Source organism: Elephas maximus, chromosome 3 (assembly GCF_024166365.1).
Source record: "Elephas maximus indicus isolate mEleMax1 chromosome 3, mEleMax1 primary haplotype, whole genome shotgun sequence".
Classification (NCBI taxonomy): Eukaryota; Metazoa; Chordata; class Mammalia; order Proboscidea; family Elephantidae; genus Elephas; species Elephas maximus.
This window is the reverse complement of record NC_064821.1, coordinates 33,399,415-33,418,024: the sequence shown is the minus strand read 5'-3', so window position 1 is coordinate 33,418,024 and position 18,610 is coordinate 33,399,415. Positions and strand designations below refer to the sequence as shown.

The 18,610-nt window shown below is 40.9% G+C and overlaps 1 protein-coding gene across 1 annotated transcript in view; it reads left to right on the top strand.

Moving 5' to 3' along the window:
• LOC126072247 (adhesion G protein-coupled receptor E2-like) overlaps positions 1 to 18,383 on the top strand; it is a 37,908-nt gene extending 19,525 nt beyond the window's left edge. The window contains 7 exon segments of the mRNA XM_049877115.1: positions 3,450 to 3,647; positions 3,910 to 4,139; positions 8,602 to 8,668; positions 9,144 to 9,235; positions 10,420 to 10,588; positions 10,670 to 10,780; positions 17,877 to 18,383. Of these exon segments, the coding sequence (XP_049733072.1) occupies positions 3,450 to 3,647; positions 3,910 to 4,139; positions 8,602 to 8,668; positions 9,144 to 9,235; positions 10,420 to 10,588; positions 10,670 to 10,780; positions 17,877 to 17,885 (876 nt within the window). The 3' untranslated portion in view covers positions 17,886 to 18,383.
• The last annotated feature ends 227 nt before the right edge of the window (positions 18,384 to 18,610 follow it).

Genomic DNA, 18,610 nt, shown 5'->3' with positions numbered 1-18,610 from the left:
ACTGATGTCAGATGGATCCTGGCTGAAAGAAAAGAATACCAGAAAGATGTTTACCTGTGTTTTCTTGACTATGCAAAAGCATTCGACTGTGTGAATTATAAGAAATTATGAATAACATTATGAGGAATGGGAATTCTAGAACTCTTCATTGTGTTCATGAGGAACCTGTACATAGATCGAGAGACAGTTGTTCAAACACGAGGCGATACTACTTCGATTAAAGTCAGAAAAGTTGTGGGTCAGGGTTGTATCCTTTCACCATACCTATTCAATCTATATGCTGAACAAATAATCTGAGAAGCTGGACTCTGTGAAGAAGAACAGGGCATCAGGATTGGAGGAAGACTCATTAACAACCTGCATTATGCAGATGACACAACCTTGCTGAAAGTGAAGAGGACTTGAAGCACTTACTGATGAAGATCAAAGACCACAGCCTTCAGTATGGATTACATCTCAACATAAAGAAAACAAAAATCCTCATAACTGGACCAATAAGCTACATCATAAACGGGGAAAAGGTTGAAGTTGTCAAGGATTTCATTTTACTTGGATCCACAATCAACACCAATAGAAGCAAAAGTCAAGAAATCAAAAGAGGCATTAGACTGGCCAAATCTGCTGCAAAAGACCTTTTTAAAGTGTTGAAAAGCAAAGACGTCGCCTTGAAGACTAAAGTGCCCCTGACCAAGCCATGGTGTTTTCAGTCGCCTCCTATGCATGGGAAAGCTGGATGATGAATAAAGAAGACTGAAGAAGAGCTGAAGCCTTTGAGTTGTGGACCCGTCTTGGAACAAGGACAACCAGAACGCTCCTTAGAAGGAAGGATGGTGAGACTACTTCTCACATACTTTGGAAATGTTATCAGGAGGTATCAGTCCCTGGAGAAGGACATCATGCTTGGTAAAGTACAGGGTCACTGAAAAAGAGGAAGATCTCAATGAGATGGACTGACACAGTGGCTGCGACAACGAGCCGAAACAGAAGAAGGATTGCGAGGATGGCACAGAACTGGGCAGCGTTTCGTTCTGTTGTACGTAGGGTCAGTATGAGCTGGAACCGACTCAGTGGCACCTAACAACATCAACATATTGATAGATATTACCATATTTTATTATATAGTGCCCTTCTTTGCCTTTTATGATGGATTTTGTTTTAAAGCCTGTTTTATCTGAGAGTAGTATTGCCACTTCTGCTCTTTTTTGATAGCTGTTTGCTTGATGTATTTCTTTTCCATCCTTCGATTTTTAATAAATTTGGATTGATATCTAAGGTGTGTCTCTTACAGAAATCATATGGATGGATCCTGGTTTTTTTATCCATTCTGTCACTTTTTGTCTCTTTATGAGTACATTTAGGCCATTTACATTCAGTGTGATTATTGATAGGTGAGTTTATTGCTGTCATTTTGTAGTGCTTTTTTTGTGTGTGTGTGGTGTTGATGTTTTCTTCGTTCCTCTTACTCTCCCGTGCTGAATTCCTTTTGTTTGTGGATTTCTTTTTCATTTCTTTCGTTTTTGTAGATTTTGTTTTTATTGAGACTTGATGATTTTCTTCTTTATTTTGATGAGTACGTTTGTTAACTTTCTTTCTGGTTACCTTGAACTTTACCCTTATCTTCCTAGGTTTGAACCACTCTATTATTACTTGGTATCGCCTTGCCTTGCTCTGCGTTAGAAAGTTCTATATCTACACCATTTATGCCCTCTTTTATTGTTCTGACACTGCTGTCCTTTCTCGGTTTTATTTAGTTTTTTGGGTCTTTGCTGGGGAGGGACAGTGTGGTTCTTCTGTCTATGGTGCCTCGTTGGCTGGGAGTCCTGATATTGCCATAATTTCATAAATAGAGGCTGTAACTGCTAACTCATCCACCAGCACTATATGCTCTGTGGGACCTCTCACACCCTCACCACCACAATTACCAAATTTTTGTATCTCTGCCCATATGAGAGGTAAATATGGCATCTAGCAGAATTTTTATTTGTCTTTCTTTTGTTAAGAATGAAATTGAACATATTTATATGTTTAAGGATCATTTCTATTTCCTTTCCTGGAAATACTTCGCTCACGTTCTTTCCCACTTTTCTATTACCTTGTTGATCCATTTCTTATTGATTTGTGGGAGCTCACTACAGAGTAGGGAAATTAGCTCTTTGTCTTTAGATCAAACGTTCTCAAAATTTAGTAAACCATCGAAATGAACAAAAGGAGTTGTTATTTGTTTTCAACTTCTTATTAAGGAATAATAGGAAATTTCAGGTAAATTGCAAAAGTAAAAAGAGTAAAAAGAACACCCTTTATTTATATGTATCTGTTTTTAACATTTTGTCCCCATTCCCTTTATCATTTGCCTCCATCCTCTCCTATCTTCCTCTCTCTTCCCCTCTCTTTCTCTCCACTCTTCTCTTTTATCAATCTTGCTGTCTCTTTCTTCTAGATAGATTGAAATGCTATTGCTGGATTTTTTTTTTTTTCCATTCTCCTTATGACTTTGAATGATTTTCAGGTGAAAAAAAATGTGGAAATAAGAATTTCTGGCTACTACCATCATCAACAGAACCCTGGTGGCATAGTGCCTAAGATCTATGGCTGCTAACTAAAAGATCAGCAGTTTGAATCCACCAGGTGCTCCTTGGAAACCCTATGGGGTAGTTTTACTCTGTCCTGTAGGTTCACTATGAGTCAGAATCAACTCAACAGCAATGGGCTTTTTTTTTTTTTTTCTGGACCATCATCAACAGAGTCCTGGTGGCACAGTGGTTAAGAGTTTGGCTGCTAACCAAGAGGTTGGCAGTTTAAATCCACCAACTGCTCCTTCGAAACCCTGTGGGGTAATTCTACTCTATGCTCTAGGGTTGCTATGAGTCAACTGACCTGACGGCAGTGGGTTTGGTTGTTTGGCTTTTATCATCATCAACAGCAAACTAATTTCCTTCTTTAACCAAAGATCCTTTTCTAAACCTGTAAGGATTAGTGGTCAAGAAAGAATAGCCAGTGCTGGGATGAGTGAGCAGAGTCCAGGGTGAGGAGTTGGATGCCTGGATTGAGTCTCCAGGTCCCGACTCTGTCACAGCACATCACATGTGGGAATGGAGGACGGTGCTCAACATGAAGCTTCATGCCTATGTCAGACTTTGAGTGCTTAGTTATTGCCCAAAAGTCTGGAGGAAAATAAACCCTTGTGAGTTCCAGGGCTTGGTCTTGAGTAAGGACTCTCCTATCCCTCAATACTTCCAGTGGCTGAGTTTATCAATCCAAAGAACTATAATAGCCTACAAATTTCTAAACATCTGAACCTGGAGTCACTTACCTATGAACATCACAAATTTACCTGGCTCCTCCATTCCAAAATTTTCCATGTTCAAAAAAAAAAAAAAAAAAATTGTCAAAGTGGTAATTATCCCACAACAGGGAAGTCTTACCATGAACTTCTCTTTGCTGGGTTCCAGGAGGAAGATCCTGTGCTGGCTGTGATCACCTACGTGGGGCTGGGCTTCTCTCTCCTGTGCCTCCTTCTGGCAGCCCTCACCTTCCTCCTGTGTAAAGCCATCCAGAACACCAGCACCTCACTTCACCTCCAGCTATCGGTCTGCCTCTTCCTGGCCCACCTCCTCTTCCTCACTGGGATCAACCAAACCAAGCCCAAGGTACTGACGGTATCGCTAAGGACTCCCTGCCCTGCCCCAGCAGAGGCTGGGCTCATGCAGCCATGCAGTGCTTGCTCCCTTAGTCAAATGGTGTTGGGTCCCAGGAAGGTTAGAGGGGTAAGTAGTCCTGACTCAACTAGAACACCATTCTCTTTTGACAAGTCCTCCACATACATCGGGTTTATGCCCACTGGAAGGCACAAAAGAGGCCCTGGGAACACACGCACACCCTGACAGCTGCTCTGGGTGACTCAACCCCTAGGTGCTGTGCGCCATTATCGCTGGTACCTTACACTACCTCTACTTGGCCGCCTTCACCTGGATGCTGCTGGAGGGCCTGCACCTCTTCCTTGCTGCAAGAAGCCTCACGGTGGTCAACTACTCCAGCGTGAGCAGACGGAAGCTCATGTTCCCTGTGGGCTATGGAGTCCCAGCTGTGATTGTGGCAATTTCTGCAGCATCCAGACCTCACCTTTATGGAACATCTGCCCAGTAAGTGAAAATTCTACCTGTGCGTATTCTCTCCATCTTGACCATAGCCTCTACTAGAACCAATGTAACCCTTTGGTTATGCCAGAGCATAACATCCAAAGGGAAACTATAAGTCCTAGGACATGCTTCTGGTGAAAGATTATAATAATCAAAGAAAATGTCTTCCAATCTCTGACTTTGAGAAGCTGTTGTTGTTAGGTACCCTCGAGTCACTTCTTCGTGTATGATATCCTTATGTCAATCCACGACTCATCTGGTCTTTGGTTATTAGTCTTTAACGCGGCAATTCTGTTCTTGAGATGGTTTCTAAATTCAGGTGGGATATACTCAAGTTCGTACTTTGGCTCTCACAGACTTGTTCTAATTTTCTTCAGTTTCAACTTGAACTTGCATATGAGCAATTGATGGTCTATTCCACAGTCGGCCCCTGCCCTTGCTATGACTGATGATATTGAGCTTTTCCACTGTCTCTTTCCACAGATGTAGTTGATTTCATTCCTGTGTATTCCACCTGGCAAGGTCCACTTGTATAGTCACCACTGATGTTGTTTAAAAAAGGTATTTGCAATGAAGAAGTGGTTGGTCTTTCAAAATGCTGTCACACAATCTCTGGCATTGTTTCTGTCACCAAGGCCATATTTTCCAAATACTGATCCTTCTTTTTTCCAACTTGCACATTCCAACCACCAGTAATTATTGATGCATCCTGATTGCATGTTTGTTCAATTTCAGACTGCAGAAGTTGGTAAAAATCTTCAATTTCTTCCTCTTTGTCCCTAGTGGTTGATGCATAAATTTGAATAATAGTCATATTAACTGGTCTTCCTTGTAGGTGTATGGATATTAGCATAACACTGACAGCATTGTACTTCAGGATAGATCTTGAAATGTTCTTTCTGGTGATTATCCAATTCAAAATGGCCAACACCAGGCCATTTCAGCTCACTAATGCCTAGGATATTGATGTTTATGCGTTCCATTTCATTCTTTACAACTTCCAAATTTTCTAGATTCGTACTTCATACCTTCCACGTTCTGATTATTAATGGATGTTTGCAGCTGTTTCTTCTCATTTTCAGTCATGCCACACCAGCAAGTGAAGGTCTTGAAAGCTTGACTCCATCCCTGTCATTAAGGACGACTCCACTTTAAGGAGGCAGTTCTTCCCCAGTCATCTTTTGAGTGCCTTCCAACCTAAGGGGCTCATCTTTCGGCACTATATCTGACCATGTTCTGCTGCTATTCATTAGGTTTCCACTGGCTAATTCTTCTCGGAAGTAGGCTGCCAGGCCCTTCTTCCTAATCTGTCTTAGTCTGAAAGTTCAGCTGAAACCAGCATGGGTTACTCTGCTGCTGTTTGAATACCGGTGCCATAGCTTCTGGCATCACAGCAACACGAAAGCCCCACATTCTGACAACTGATAGATGTGTGGGTGGTCCTCAATATAGCAAAGATGAAATCAGAAGAAGTGGCTAGGACATCATTTGTTTATCTTACTTTCTTCACCATCCAAATCCTTTAGGTCACTCCAATTTTTCATTTGGAAATTTAGAGCTGATTTAAATAATCAAAATAATATTTAGTACCATAGTTATTATTTACAAGATGCTTCCAATGTGCCAGGTGCTTTTCTAATCATTTTGACATGTATTAACTCATTTAAACCTCACACAAATACTATGAAGTATGTGAGGCATGAATCATTTAAGTCAACGCTCAGAGCTACACCAGTTAGTACCTGGCAGAGCTAATAATCAATCCCGAAAAGTTGGGTTCAGAGCTTGCACTCTTTTATTTTCAACTTCTTAATGCTAGGCTTCATTTTTTACACCTTAAGTGAGATATATTTCACATACCATCAAACTCACCCACATAAACCCTGTTCAGCCTCACACCACCAGGCAAGACTCCACTGACAATCATCATCATTCCCTAAGGACAGTCCATATTTCCCCCGAATTTTCAGCTTCCTGGGAATTCTTCTATTCTCAGCATTTGGGGGCTACTTAATTTATCTTATCCCAGCAAGGGACAAAAAAGCCTATACACAGGACATTTCCAAAACAACAGCAAATTGCTGGCAACATCACCAGCTGCCAAAGACTGTGATTTCAGTTGAGGCCAATAAGAGGTTGGCCAGGAATTTAAAAGAAAATACTAGAGAACTAAAGGACCTTAGGGAACTTAGAAAAACTCGGACATATTCCGGGGATCTAAAAGGCTGCACATATGCACAAAGCAGCGCCCATGCTTAGTAGAGACCTAGAAAAAAAGAACGCGCTAGTCTCGTAATAACAGGACCTAAGTACCTGACACGAAGTGTCATCAACCTCGCTTCCAAGGAGCATTCTGGCTGTGCTTCTTCCAACACTGACTTCTTCATTCTTCTGGCAGTCCATAGTATATTCAATATTCTTTGCCAACACCATAATTCAAAGGCATCAATTCTTCTTCAGTCTTCCTTATTCCTTGTCCAGCTTTTGTGTACATATGAGGTGATTGAAGATACCATGGCTTGGGTCACACAAATCTTAGTCCTAAAAGCGCTAATTCGCTTTTTAACACTTTAAAGAGATCTTGTGCAGCAGAAGTGCCCAATGGAATGTGTCATTTGATTTCTTGACTGCTGCTCCTATGGGCGTTGATTGCAGATCCAAGTAAAATGAAGTCCTTGACAACTTCAGACTTTTCTCAGTTTAGTATGATGATGTTTATTGGTCCAGTTGTGAGGATTTCTGTTTTCTTTAGGTGAAGGTGTAATCCATACAGAAGGCTGTAGTCTTTGATCTTCATCAATAAGTGCTTCACAGATAATAAAAAGTATTGGAAAAGATGTGGAGAAATTGGAACCCTCGTACATTGCCTGTGGGAAATCAAAATGGTGCAGCCGATTTGGAAAACACCTTTGCAGTTCCTAAAAATCCTAAACATAGACTTACTATATCACTCAGAAATTCCATTCCTAGGTAAATAAACCAAAAAAAAAAAAAAAAGCCATTGACATCAAGTCGATTCTGACTCATGGTGACCCCATGTGTTACAGAGCAAAACTGCTCCATGGGGTTTTCTTGGCTGTAATCTTTATGGAAGCACATTGCCAGGCCTTTCTTCTGTGATGCCACTGGGTGGGTTCAAACTGCCAACCTTTCGATTAGTAGATGAGGGTAAACCATTTGTGCCACCCAGGGTCCTTCCTAGGTATAACTACCTCAGACAAAAAATACGTCCACACAAAAACTTGCACGTGAATATTCCTAGGGCATTATTCATAATAACCAAAAACTGGAAATAACCTGAATGTTCATCAACTGATGAACGGATAAACAAAAGGAGGTATAGCCACACAATGGACTATTATTCAGCCATAATAGAGAATGAGGTGCTGATACGTGTATAACACGGATGAACCTTAAAACATAATGTTAAGTGAAAGAAGCCAGTCACAAAAGACTACCTATTGCATTTCATTTACATGAAATGTCTGTAATAGGCAAACCCAGAAACAGTAATAGTTGTTTGGGGCTGGGAGGAGCCCTGGTGGCCAAGTGGTTAAGAGCTCAAGTTGCTAATCAAAAGGTTGGCAGTTCAAATCCACCAGCAGCTCATTGGAAACCCTATGGGGCAGTTTTACTCCGTCTTACGGGGTCTCTATAAGTAGGAATTGACTAAACTCGACGGCAACAGGTTTGGTTTTTGGTTTGGGGCTGGGATAGGTGGGAGGAAAGTGGGTTTAGGGAATGACTGCTAATGTGTACAAGGTTTCTTTTTGGCAAGTTGAAAACGTTCTAAAATTAGCTTGTGGTGATGATTGCACAACTGGGTGAATATTCTAAAAACCTCTGAAATATACACTTTAAATGGGTGAATCTATACTAACTGAAATGTACCTCCATAATGCACTTTTTTTTAATTCGGTGGATGGATTTTGTGAAAAAAAAAAAAAAGATTAAATTCAATAGTGTAAGAAAGTTTCTGAAAACCATGTTAGGTTCCCAGGACCCTCAGTAACCATTCACAGGTTTACACCCTTCTTCCCTACTTCAACTCTGTTTAGCTCAGTAACATCCACTCGACCTTTACATTTCAGCTAAAATATAATTTCCTTGGGAAACCTTCCTTAATCATCCTATCTGGTAGACCCCAAACTGAGAACGGCATCTAATGATACATTCGCATAGCCTCCCCATTTTTGTTTTATTGTTAAAATGTGTCTCATCTCGTGCCTCTTCCCTGATTGTGAGATAAGTGGGGTCTAAGGCACTGGGTTTGGTTTTTTTTTTTTTTTTTTAAACCATGTGTACTTTCTTCACCACTCTATCTTCAAAGCCAATCACAGAGTCTGTCACATAAGAGATGCTCAATATTTGTTGAATTACGAATGAATGGGTGGATGGATGGATGAATTTATATTGCTATTCTATATTCTCAAGGATCAATGAATTTTTAATCTCTCTTGATCAGCTGTTGGCTCCACCCAGAAAAGGGATTTAGATGGGGCTTCCTTGGACCAGTCTGCGCCATCTTCTCTGTGAGTAATGACACCAGAGCATCATTACTGCCCAGCCGAGGGTCATTAGAAGAGCAGGATTCATAAAAAGGAGACAGGAGCAGGAATGTCCCTGCGTTGTCATAGGTTGGCGTGCTTCTCTAAGACTGCTCTGAAATCTACAAACTCAACAACTGTTACCACTGCTCTCCAGTCAATTTCAACTCATAGCAGCCCTATACGACAGAGTAGAACTGCCCCACAGGATTTCCAAGGCCATAAATCTTTATGGAAGCCAGTGGCCACATCTTTCTCCCAGGGAGCTGCTGGTGGCTTTGAACCGCCAACCTTCCAGTTAGCAGTCAAGTGCTTAACGAACTGCGCCACTAGGGCTCCTATCAAAGACTTTTACTAAATACAAAAACTACCTAAGTATAGAATCAATGTTTTATAGACTAAGGTGAATACATATCAGATTTGAAATGTTATTCAATTAACCTTCTGTGGTTACCCAAAGGTCAATTTGGCTTTGTTTTTGATGACCCTCTGGATTTTGAAAAACAAACTCTCATCCCTCAATGGTGACGTGTCCACCCTTCAGAACACCAGGTAAGATGGAGAAGACGGCACACAACCCCACAGACATGGGTGGTCCAAAGGGCAAAGCCATGCGGCTCCGTAGCTCCTGATATCCTCAGGGTAAGCAGATGCAGGAGAATCCTTCCAAGGCTTCCAGCCCAGACTCAGCGTTCTGCTCCTGATAGTCCAGTCAAAATGTTCTGTCCATTTATAATCCAAGCTTCTGACTCTCCCAGCAACAAGGAATTGAACAAGAATTGACTTTGGCTCATAAATGCATTTTGAACTTTTGTCAACAGCAGTCCTATGACAAAGTTCAAAGCACATTTATTTATTCAAGAAGCACTTAGAACAATGCAAGGCCATTCCGCAACCCAGCTTGCACTTTCATACCTCACCCTCAGATTGGGCTCCTTCCTGACCCTCGAGCATTCCTTCATCTGGAAAAATCCTACAACCAAACCAAACCCATTGCCATCTATCAATTCTGACTCATGGATACCCTGTATGTTACAGGCCGGAACTGAGCTCCATAGGGTTTTCACAGCTAAGGCATTATGAGTCTGAAAACTCAATGGCACACAACAATCTTTATGGGAACATATTGCCAGGCCTTCTTCAGTGCCACTGGGTGGGTTCGAACCACTATTTTTCAATTAGTGGTTGAGTGCAAACAGTTTGTGCCACCCAGTGAAAAATCCTGTTCAATATCAAATCCTCTAAAAGGCTTGGATTTGCTCCAGGCGCCCTTGTACAAAATCAATGCTCCTTCCTCTAGGTTTCTATCACTATCCTTCTCAAATATTGCACATCATTGTTTGGTCCAATTAGTCATTTGACTAGAACTCTATGAAAACAGAAATCTTGTCTTCTTTATGTTTAATACCCAGACTGTAGCACAGACCCGAGTGCCCATCACGGACACAGTAATATCAGTTAAATAATACAAGGAGCTTCATGGAACATCACAATTCTTTTGAAACCCACGTGATAAAGTGTCACTTTGAGTCCAACTCAAAATACCCTGAAAACAAATGGCTTTTCCTTCAGGGGAATCATTGACAGTGAAAACCAAGGCTGATCACAACTCAGTCTGTCAAGTCATCACTAGGAGAGACAGAGTGTTGGTAGAGGGGACCACGGGGTGGAGATGATAATGCCCTTGATTTTGATGCTCTGAGTGTGTCACAGGAATCCTTTCTCTTCCCTCCCAGGATGCTGACGTTTAAAGTGATGGCTCAGCTCTTCATCCTGGGCTGCACCTGGAGTCTGGGCATCCTGCAGGTAGGCCCAGCTGCCCAGGTCATGGCCTACCTCTTCACCATCATCAACAGCCTGCAGGGCGTCTTCATCTTCCTGGTCTACTGCCTCTTCAGTCAGCAGGTACCACTGCCTGCCTCCTACCAAGGACTATCCTTGTCTCACCCCTTTCAGGGAGCTGACCCTGACCACTTGCCTCTGCAGGTCCAGGAGCAATACAGGAAATGGTTCATAGGAATCAGAAAATTGACAACGGAGTCTGAGATGTACCAGGTGTCGAGCAGTGCTGTGCCTGACACCTCCAAACCAAGCGTGGTAAGACACTGTTCTTCCCCAGAGCACCTCACTAACTGATCTACACAAGCAGCACATGCCAATCACGTTGAGTCATCTGGGTCTACAGCAAGTGATGCCCTAGGATGGCTCATACTTGGCTTACACCTTGACTCACTGAAGGCATTTTACTCCATTAACAATGGTCTCAGTTAGAAAGTTCTGTTTTTTTTTTTTAATTGGACTTTAGATTAGAGTTTACAGAACAAACTAGCTTCTCATCAAATAGTTAGCACACACATTGTTCTACAACACTGGTGAACAAATGGTCGAATCATTTTGCATTCCCACCAGCTGTCCATAAGACTTCTGATCTCCCCACAGCCTCTCCAACATTTGTTATTTCCTGCTTTATTGATTTGTGCCAGTAAGGCTGGGGTGAGATGGTTTCTCACTGCGGTTTTGATTTGCACTTTTTTTTTTAATGGCTGGAGACCCTGAGCATTTCCTCATGTCTCTGTTGGCCGCTTGAATGCCTTCTTTGATGAAGTGTCTGTTCATTTCCTTTGCCCACTTTTAGTTGGATTATTTGTCTTTTCATTGTAGAGGTGTTGGTTTTCTCGTAGATCTTAAAGATTAGATCTTTGTCTGATTTCTAACGTTGTTGTTGTTGTTAGGTGCCGTCAAGTCGCCTCCGACTCATAGCGACCCTACGCACAACAGAATGAAACACTGCCCGGCCCTGCGCCATCCTTACAATCGTTGCTATGCTTGAGCCCATTGTTGCAGCCACTGTGTCAATCCACCTCGTTGAGGGTCTTCCTCTTTTCCACTGACCCTGTACTTTGCCAAGCATGATGTCCTTCTCCAGAGACTGATCCCTCCTGACAACATGTCCAAAGTATGTAAGACACAGTCTCACCATCCTTGCCTCTAATGAGCATTCTGGTTGTATTTCTTCCGGGACAGATTTATTCGTTCTTCTGGCAGTCCGTGGTATACTCAACATTCTTCGCCAACACCACAATTCAAAGGCACCACAATTCAATTCTTCTTCGGTCTTCCTTATTCACTGTTAAGCTTTCACATTCATACGATGCAATTGAAAATACCATGGCTTGGATCAGACGCACTTTAGTCTTCAAGGTGACATATTTGCTCTTCAACACTTTAAAGAGGTCCTTTGCAGCAGATTTACCCTATGGAATGCGTCTTTTGATTTCTTGACTGCTGCTTCCATGGCTGTTGATTGTGGATCCAAGTAAAATGAAATCCTCGACAACTTCAATCTTTTCTCCGTTTATCATGATGTTGCTCATTGCTCCTGTTGTGAGGATTTTTGTTTTCTTTGTTTTGAGGTGCAATCCAAACTGAAGGCTGTGGTCTTTGATCTTCATTAGTAAGTGCTTCAAGGCCTCTTCACTTTCAGCAAGCAAGGTTGTGTCATCTGCATAACACAGGTTGTTAATGAGTCTTCCTCCAATCCTGATGCCCCGTTCTTCATGTAGTCCAGCTTCTCTTGTTAGTTGCTCAGCATACAGATTGAATAGGTGTGGTGAAAGAATGCAACCCTGACGCACATCTTTCCTAACTTTAAACCAATCAGTATCCCCTTGTTCTGTCCGAACAACTGCCTCTTGATCTATGTAAAGGTTTCTCATGAGCACAATTCAGTGTTCTGGAATTCCCATTCTTCTCAACATTATCCATAGTTTGTTATGATCCACACAGTTGAATTCCTTTGCATAGTCAATAAAACACAGGTAAACATCCTCCTGGTATTCTCTGCTTTCAACCAGGATCCATCTGACATCAGCAATGATATCCCTGGTTCCAAGTCCTCTTCTGAAACTGGCCTGAATTTCTGGCAGTTCCCTGTTGAAATACTGCTGCAGCCGTTTTTGAATGATCTTCAGCAAAGTTTTGCTTGCGTTAGGTATTAATGATAATGTTATGTAATTTCCACATTCGGTTGGATCACCCTTCTTGGAAATAGGCATAATTATGGATCTCTTCCAGTCAGTTAGCTAGGAAGCTGTCTTCCATATTTCTTGGCATAGATGAGTGACCACCTCCAGCGCTACATCCGTTTGTTGAAACACCTCAGTTGATATCGCATCAATTCCTGGAGCCTTCTTTTTCGCTGATGTCTTCAGAGTAGCTTGGACTGCTTCCTTCAGTACCATCGGTTCCTGATCGTATGCCACCTCTTGAAATGGTTGAACATTGACTAGTTCTTTTTGGTATAACGACTCTGTGTTTTCCTTTCATCTTCTTTTGATGTTTCCTGCGTCATTTAATATTTTCCCCATGGGATCCTTCACTATTTCAACTCGAGGCTTGAATTTTTTCTTCAATTCTTTCAGCTTGAGAAACACTGAGTGTTTCTTCCCTTTTGGTTTTCCATTTCCAGCTCTTTGCATGTGTCATTATAACACTTCACTTTGTCTTCTCAAGCTGCCCTTTGATTTTTAATAGCCAAAATTTTTTTCCAGTCTGTAGATTCTCTTTTTACTCTCTCGGTGAAGCCTTTTGATGAGCATAAGTGTTTAATTTTTAGAAGTTCCCAGTTACCTAGCTTATCCTGTGGAGCTTGTGTGTTGTTAATTGTGGTTCATATCCTGTTAATGCTGTGTATAAAGGTCTCTAACATTGATCCTATCTTTTTTTTCTATGAACGTCATCATTTTGGGCTTTATATTTAGGTCTTTGATCCATTTTGAGTTACTTTTTGTATACAGTGTGAGTTAGGGTCCTGTTCCTTTTTTTTTTTTTTTTTGCATATGGACACCCAGTTTTGCCAGCACCATTTGTTAAAAAGATTGTCTTTTCCCCACTTGGTGAACTTCAGGCCCTTACTGAAGATCAGGTGACCATAGGTGAATGGATTTACATCTGGGTTCTGAATTCTGTTCCATTGGTCAATGAATCTGCTGTTGTACTAGTACCAGGCTGCTTTGACTACCGAAGCTGTATAGAAGGTTCTGAGGTCAGGTAGTGCAAGTCCCCCTACTTTTTTCTTCTTCTTCAATAGTGCTTTACTTATCCGGGGTTTCTTCCCTTTCCATATACAGTTAATGATAAGTTTCTCCACCTCTTTAAAGAATGTTGTTGGTATTTGGATCGGTATTGCCTTGTATTTTAAATTGCTTTGGGAAGAATTGTCATTTTTACAATGTTGAGTCTATCTATCCATGAGTAGGGTATGTTTTTCCATTTATGTAGATCTTTTTTGGTTTCTTGCAGTAATGTTTTGTAGTTTTCTTTGTATATGTCTTTTACATCCCTGGTTAAACTTACTCCCAGTTTTTTATTTTTTTAGGGGCTCTTATAAATGGTATTGTTGTCCTGATTTCCTTTTCATCATTCTCTTTATTGGTGTATAGGAATCCAACTGATTTTTGTGTGTGTTTATCTTGTGTCCTGCTGCTCTCCTGAATCTTTCTATTAGTTCCAGTAGTTTTCTCATGGAGTCTTTTGGTTTATCTATTTTTTAGTATCATATCACCCTCAAATAGGGAGAGTTTAGCTTCTTCATTACCAATTTGGATACGCTTTATTTCTGTTTCTTACCTTATTGCTCTAGCTAGGACTTCAACACAATGTTGAATAGGAGTGGTGATAAAGGGCATCCTTGTCTTGTTCCTGTTCTCACGGGGTATGTTTTTCAGCCTCTCTCCATTAATAATGATGCTGGCCATTGGATTTGCATATATGCCCTTTATCATGTTCAGAAATTTTCCTTCTCTACCTATTTTACTTAGAGTTTTTATCAGCAATGGGTGTTGGACTTTGTCGAATGCCTATTCCACATTCATTGAGATGATCGTGTCATTCTTTCATTTGATTTTTGTGATAGATTATGTTGATTGATTTTCTAATGTTGAGCCATCCTTGCATATACCTCGTATGAATCCTGCTTGGTCGTGGTGTATTATTTTTTTGATATGATGCTGAATTCTATTGGCTAGAATTTTGTTGAGAATTGTTGCATCTATATTCATGAGAGACATTGGCCTGTAATTTTCTTATTTTGTGGTTTCTTTGCCTGGTTTTGGTATCAGGATTATGCTGTCTTCATAGAATGAATTCAGAAGTATCACCTCCTTTTCTATGTTCTGAAATAGTTGGAGAAGTACTGGTGTAAGCTCGCCTGTCAATGTTTGGTAGAATTCTCAAGTAAAGTCATCTGGGCCAGGGCATTTTTTTGCTGTTGGGAGTTTTCTTATTACCTTTTCGATTTTTTCTTGTTATGGGTCTGTTCAGATTTTCAGCATCATTTTGTGTTTGGGTAGGCAGTGTGTTTCTAGATATTTGTCCATTTCCTCTAGGTTTTCCAATTTGTTGAAGTACACTTTTTCATGGTACTCTCTTATGATCCTTTTCATTTCAGTTGAGTCTGTTGTAATGTCCCCCATTTCATTTCTCATTTGGGTCATTTGCACCTTCTCCTGGTTATCTTTTGTCAGTATGGCCAGTGGTTTGTCGATTTTGTTGATCCTTTCAAAGAACCAACTTTTGGTTTTGTTGACTCTTTCTATTGTTTTTCTATTCTCTATTTCATTTGTTTCTGCTCTGATCTTTATTATTTCCTTTCTTCTGGTGGCTGTGAGCTCCTTTTGCTGTTCTCTTTCGAATTGTTCAAGTTGTGTAGCTAATATTTTGATTTTGTCCCTTTCTTTTGTGTGCATCTATTACTATAAATTGACCTCTGAGGGCTCCTTTGCTGTGTCCCATGGTTTTGGTATGAAGTGTTTTCATTCTCGCTTGATTCTAGGAATTTTTTTATTCCATCTCTGATTGCTTCTATTATCCAGGAGTTTTGAAAGAGAGTGTTATTCAGTTTCCCTCAATTGATTTTATTTCCTTATTCTTCCTGTCATTAATTTCTATGTTGATGGCATTATGAACAGAGAAGATATTTTGTATTATCCCATTGTTTTGGATTTTGGAAGACAGCTTCCTGGCCAACTGACTGGAAGAGATCCATATTTATGCCTATTCCCAAGAAGGGTGATCCAACCGAATGCAGAAATTATAGAACAATATCATTAATATCACATGTAAGCAAAATTATGCTAAAGATCATTCAAAAAGGCCTGTAGCAGTATTTCGACAGGGAACTGCCAGAAATTCAGGCCAGTTTCAGAAGAGGACGTGGAACCAGGGATATCATTGCTGATGTCAGATGGATCCTGGTTGAAAGCAGAGAATACCAGAAGGATGTTTACCTATGCTTTATTGACTATGCAAAGGCATTCGACTGTGTGGATCATAACAAACTATGGATAATGTTGCGAAGAATGGGAATCCCAGAACACTTAATTGTGCTCACGAGGAACCTTTACATAGATCAAGAGGCAGTTGTTCAGACAGAGCAAGGGAATACTGATTGGTTTAGAGTCAGGAAAGATGTGCATCAGGGTTGCATTCTTTCACCATACCTATTCAATCTGTATGCTGAGCAACTAACAAGAGAAGCTGGACTACATGAAGAAGAACGGGGCATCAGGATTGGAGGAAGACTTATTAACAACCTGTGTTATGCAGATGACACAACCTTGCTTGCTGAAAGTGAAGAGGCCTTGAAGCACTTACTAATGAAGATCAAAGACCACAGCCTTCAGTTTGGATTGCACCTCAAAACAAAGAAAACAAAAATCCTCACAACAGGCGCAATGAGCAACATCATGATAAATGGAGAAAAGATTGAAGTTGTCAAGGATTTCATTTTACTTGGATCCACAATCAACAGCCATGGAAGCAGCAGTCAAGAAATCAAAAGACGTGTTGCATAGGGTAAATCTGCTGCAAAGGACCTCTTTAAAGTGTTGAAGAGCAAAGATGTCACCTTGAAGACTAAGGTGCGCCTGACCCAAGCCAAGGTATTTTCAATTGCATCATGTGCCCGTGAAAGCTGGACAATGAATGAGAAACACTGAAGAAGAATTGACGCCTTTGAATTGTGGTGTTGGTGAAGAATATTGAATATACCATGGGCTGCCAAAAGAATGAACAATTCTGTCTTGGAAGAAGTACAACCAGAATGCTCCTTAGAAGCAAGGATGGCGAGACTGCGTCTTACATACTTTGGACATGTTGTCAGGAGGGATCAGTCCCTGGAGAAGGACATCATGCTTGGCAGAGTACGGGGTCAGAAGAAAAGAGGGAGTCTCTCAACGATGTGGATTGACGCAGTGGCTGCAACAATGAGCTCAAGCATAAAAACAATTGTAAGGATGGCACAGGACCGGGCAGTGTTTCGTTCTGTTGTGCATTGGGTCGCCATGGCTCAGAGCCGACTCAACGGCACCTAACATCAACAACAACAACAGTGTAACACTATCAATATCTGCCTCATTTTATAAACTTTTGAAAAAATATTTATATTCCCAACCCCACCATGCTCCTGCAGAGATGATACACACATTGAGGGAAAGATACAGTATTTTCTATCTAAAGAAATGGAGTAATGGCATCAGATACTGTCGATGAAGACTTTTAAAATTCAAGTGATCTGATCCAGTATTTCTAGTATCTATGCTGAAAAACAAAGGATCAAACAAATCCATTGCTTAATGCAATTTTATCTTCATACTTAAAGCAGAGGTCTCTGGGTGACACAAATGATTTGCACTTCTCTACTAACCGAGAGGTGGCAGTTCAGACTCATTCAGTGGCACCACAGGAGAAGGGCCTAGCAGTCTGCTTCCATACAAGAGTAGCCAAGAAAACCTTATGCACCAGTTCTACTCTGTAACACTTGGGGTTGCCATGAGTCAGAGTCACCTCAATGGCAGCAGACTTTTTGGTACATAAAGCAACCTTTCGCAAACCCTGAAGCAGAGGTATCAGGACATAAATGTTGAAATGGATTGGTCACTTTTGTCCTCCACATAATCGTTCTTATCTTCTGTAGCTTCAGACTTAGGAAACACTGAGGAGGGAGACTTCTAAGAAAGACCACAATCTAGCAAAACGCAATCTGACATGGCCCCTTGAGCCTAGCCTGACAAATCTAGCTGGAAAAGAAACTATATAACTAAAGACTTCCTAAATTTCAGAGTTCTTTTTACACTGAGGACTTAAAAACTTCTTTCTACACTCTTACATATCATTTCCAAAACTTATCTTTCAGGTTAATTAGAAAGCTCTTCTGAACTACATCCCTTGTCCCGTGGAAAATTGGAAATGCCATTGTTTGAACCATGAAGTAGGAAACGAACAACTCTGTGGTGTATTTTTCCAAGAAATTTATCATGTCAGCAATGTGAAGGAAATCGTGGAGGACAAGTTTGACACCCAATTCCTGCAGAATCTGGACTTTTCTGTGTCCTACACTGTGTCAGCAAACTCTCAGCATATAGATGGTAACGTATGGCTCTATTCCTTGGTCACTTTGAGTTAAGCTCTATTCTACAGCTCCCCCCCTTCCTACAAAGATTTGTCTAAATGCTGAGAGTCTAGAAGCAGGAAAAGCAACTCGAAGAACTTTTATACAAACAACATCCAAAAGGACTAGAATGTTCACACCACTGTCTAGATTTCTTCATTTCTTTGTTCTCTGTTTCTAGTTCATTTTCACTCATTCAAAAATACTGGTTATTTACCATATCCAAGGCAGAGTTCACAGGTCCTGCCTTCCTGGAGCTTTCAGAGGGAAATAAAGTGATACTTTCTTCTAGAGTTGACTCAGAGGTCAAAAGATTCCTCTAAATGGCGTCTCTACACCTGGGCAATTGAACTATAAACCATTTCACAGGCACTGTCTTCTTTCATCCTTACATCGTGATGCAGAAAATTTCTAAACCCAGACCAGGAATGTGCACTAAGTTCCACGTCAGAGGAATGGCTTGCAGGACTCCTTAGTGT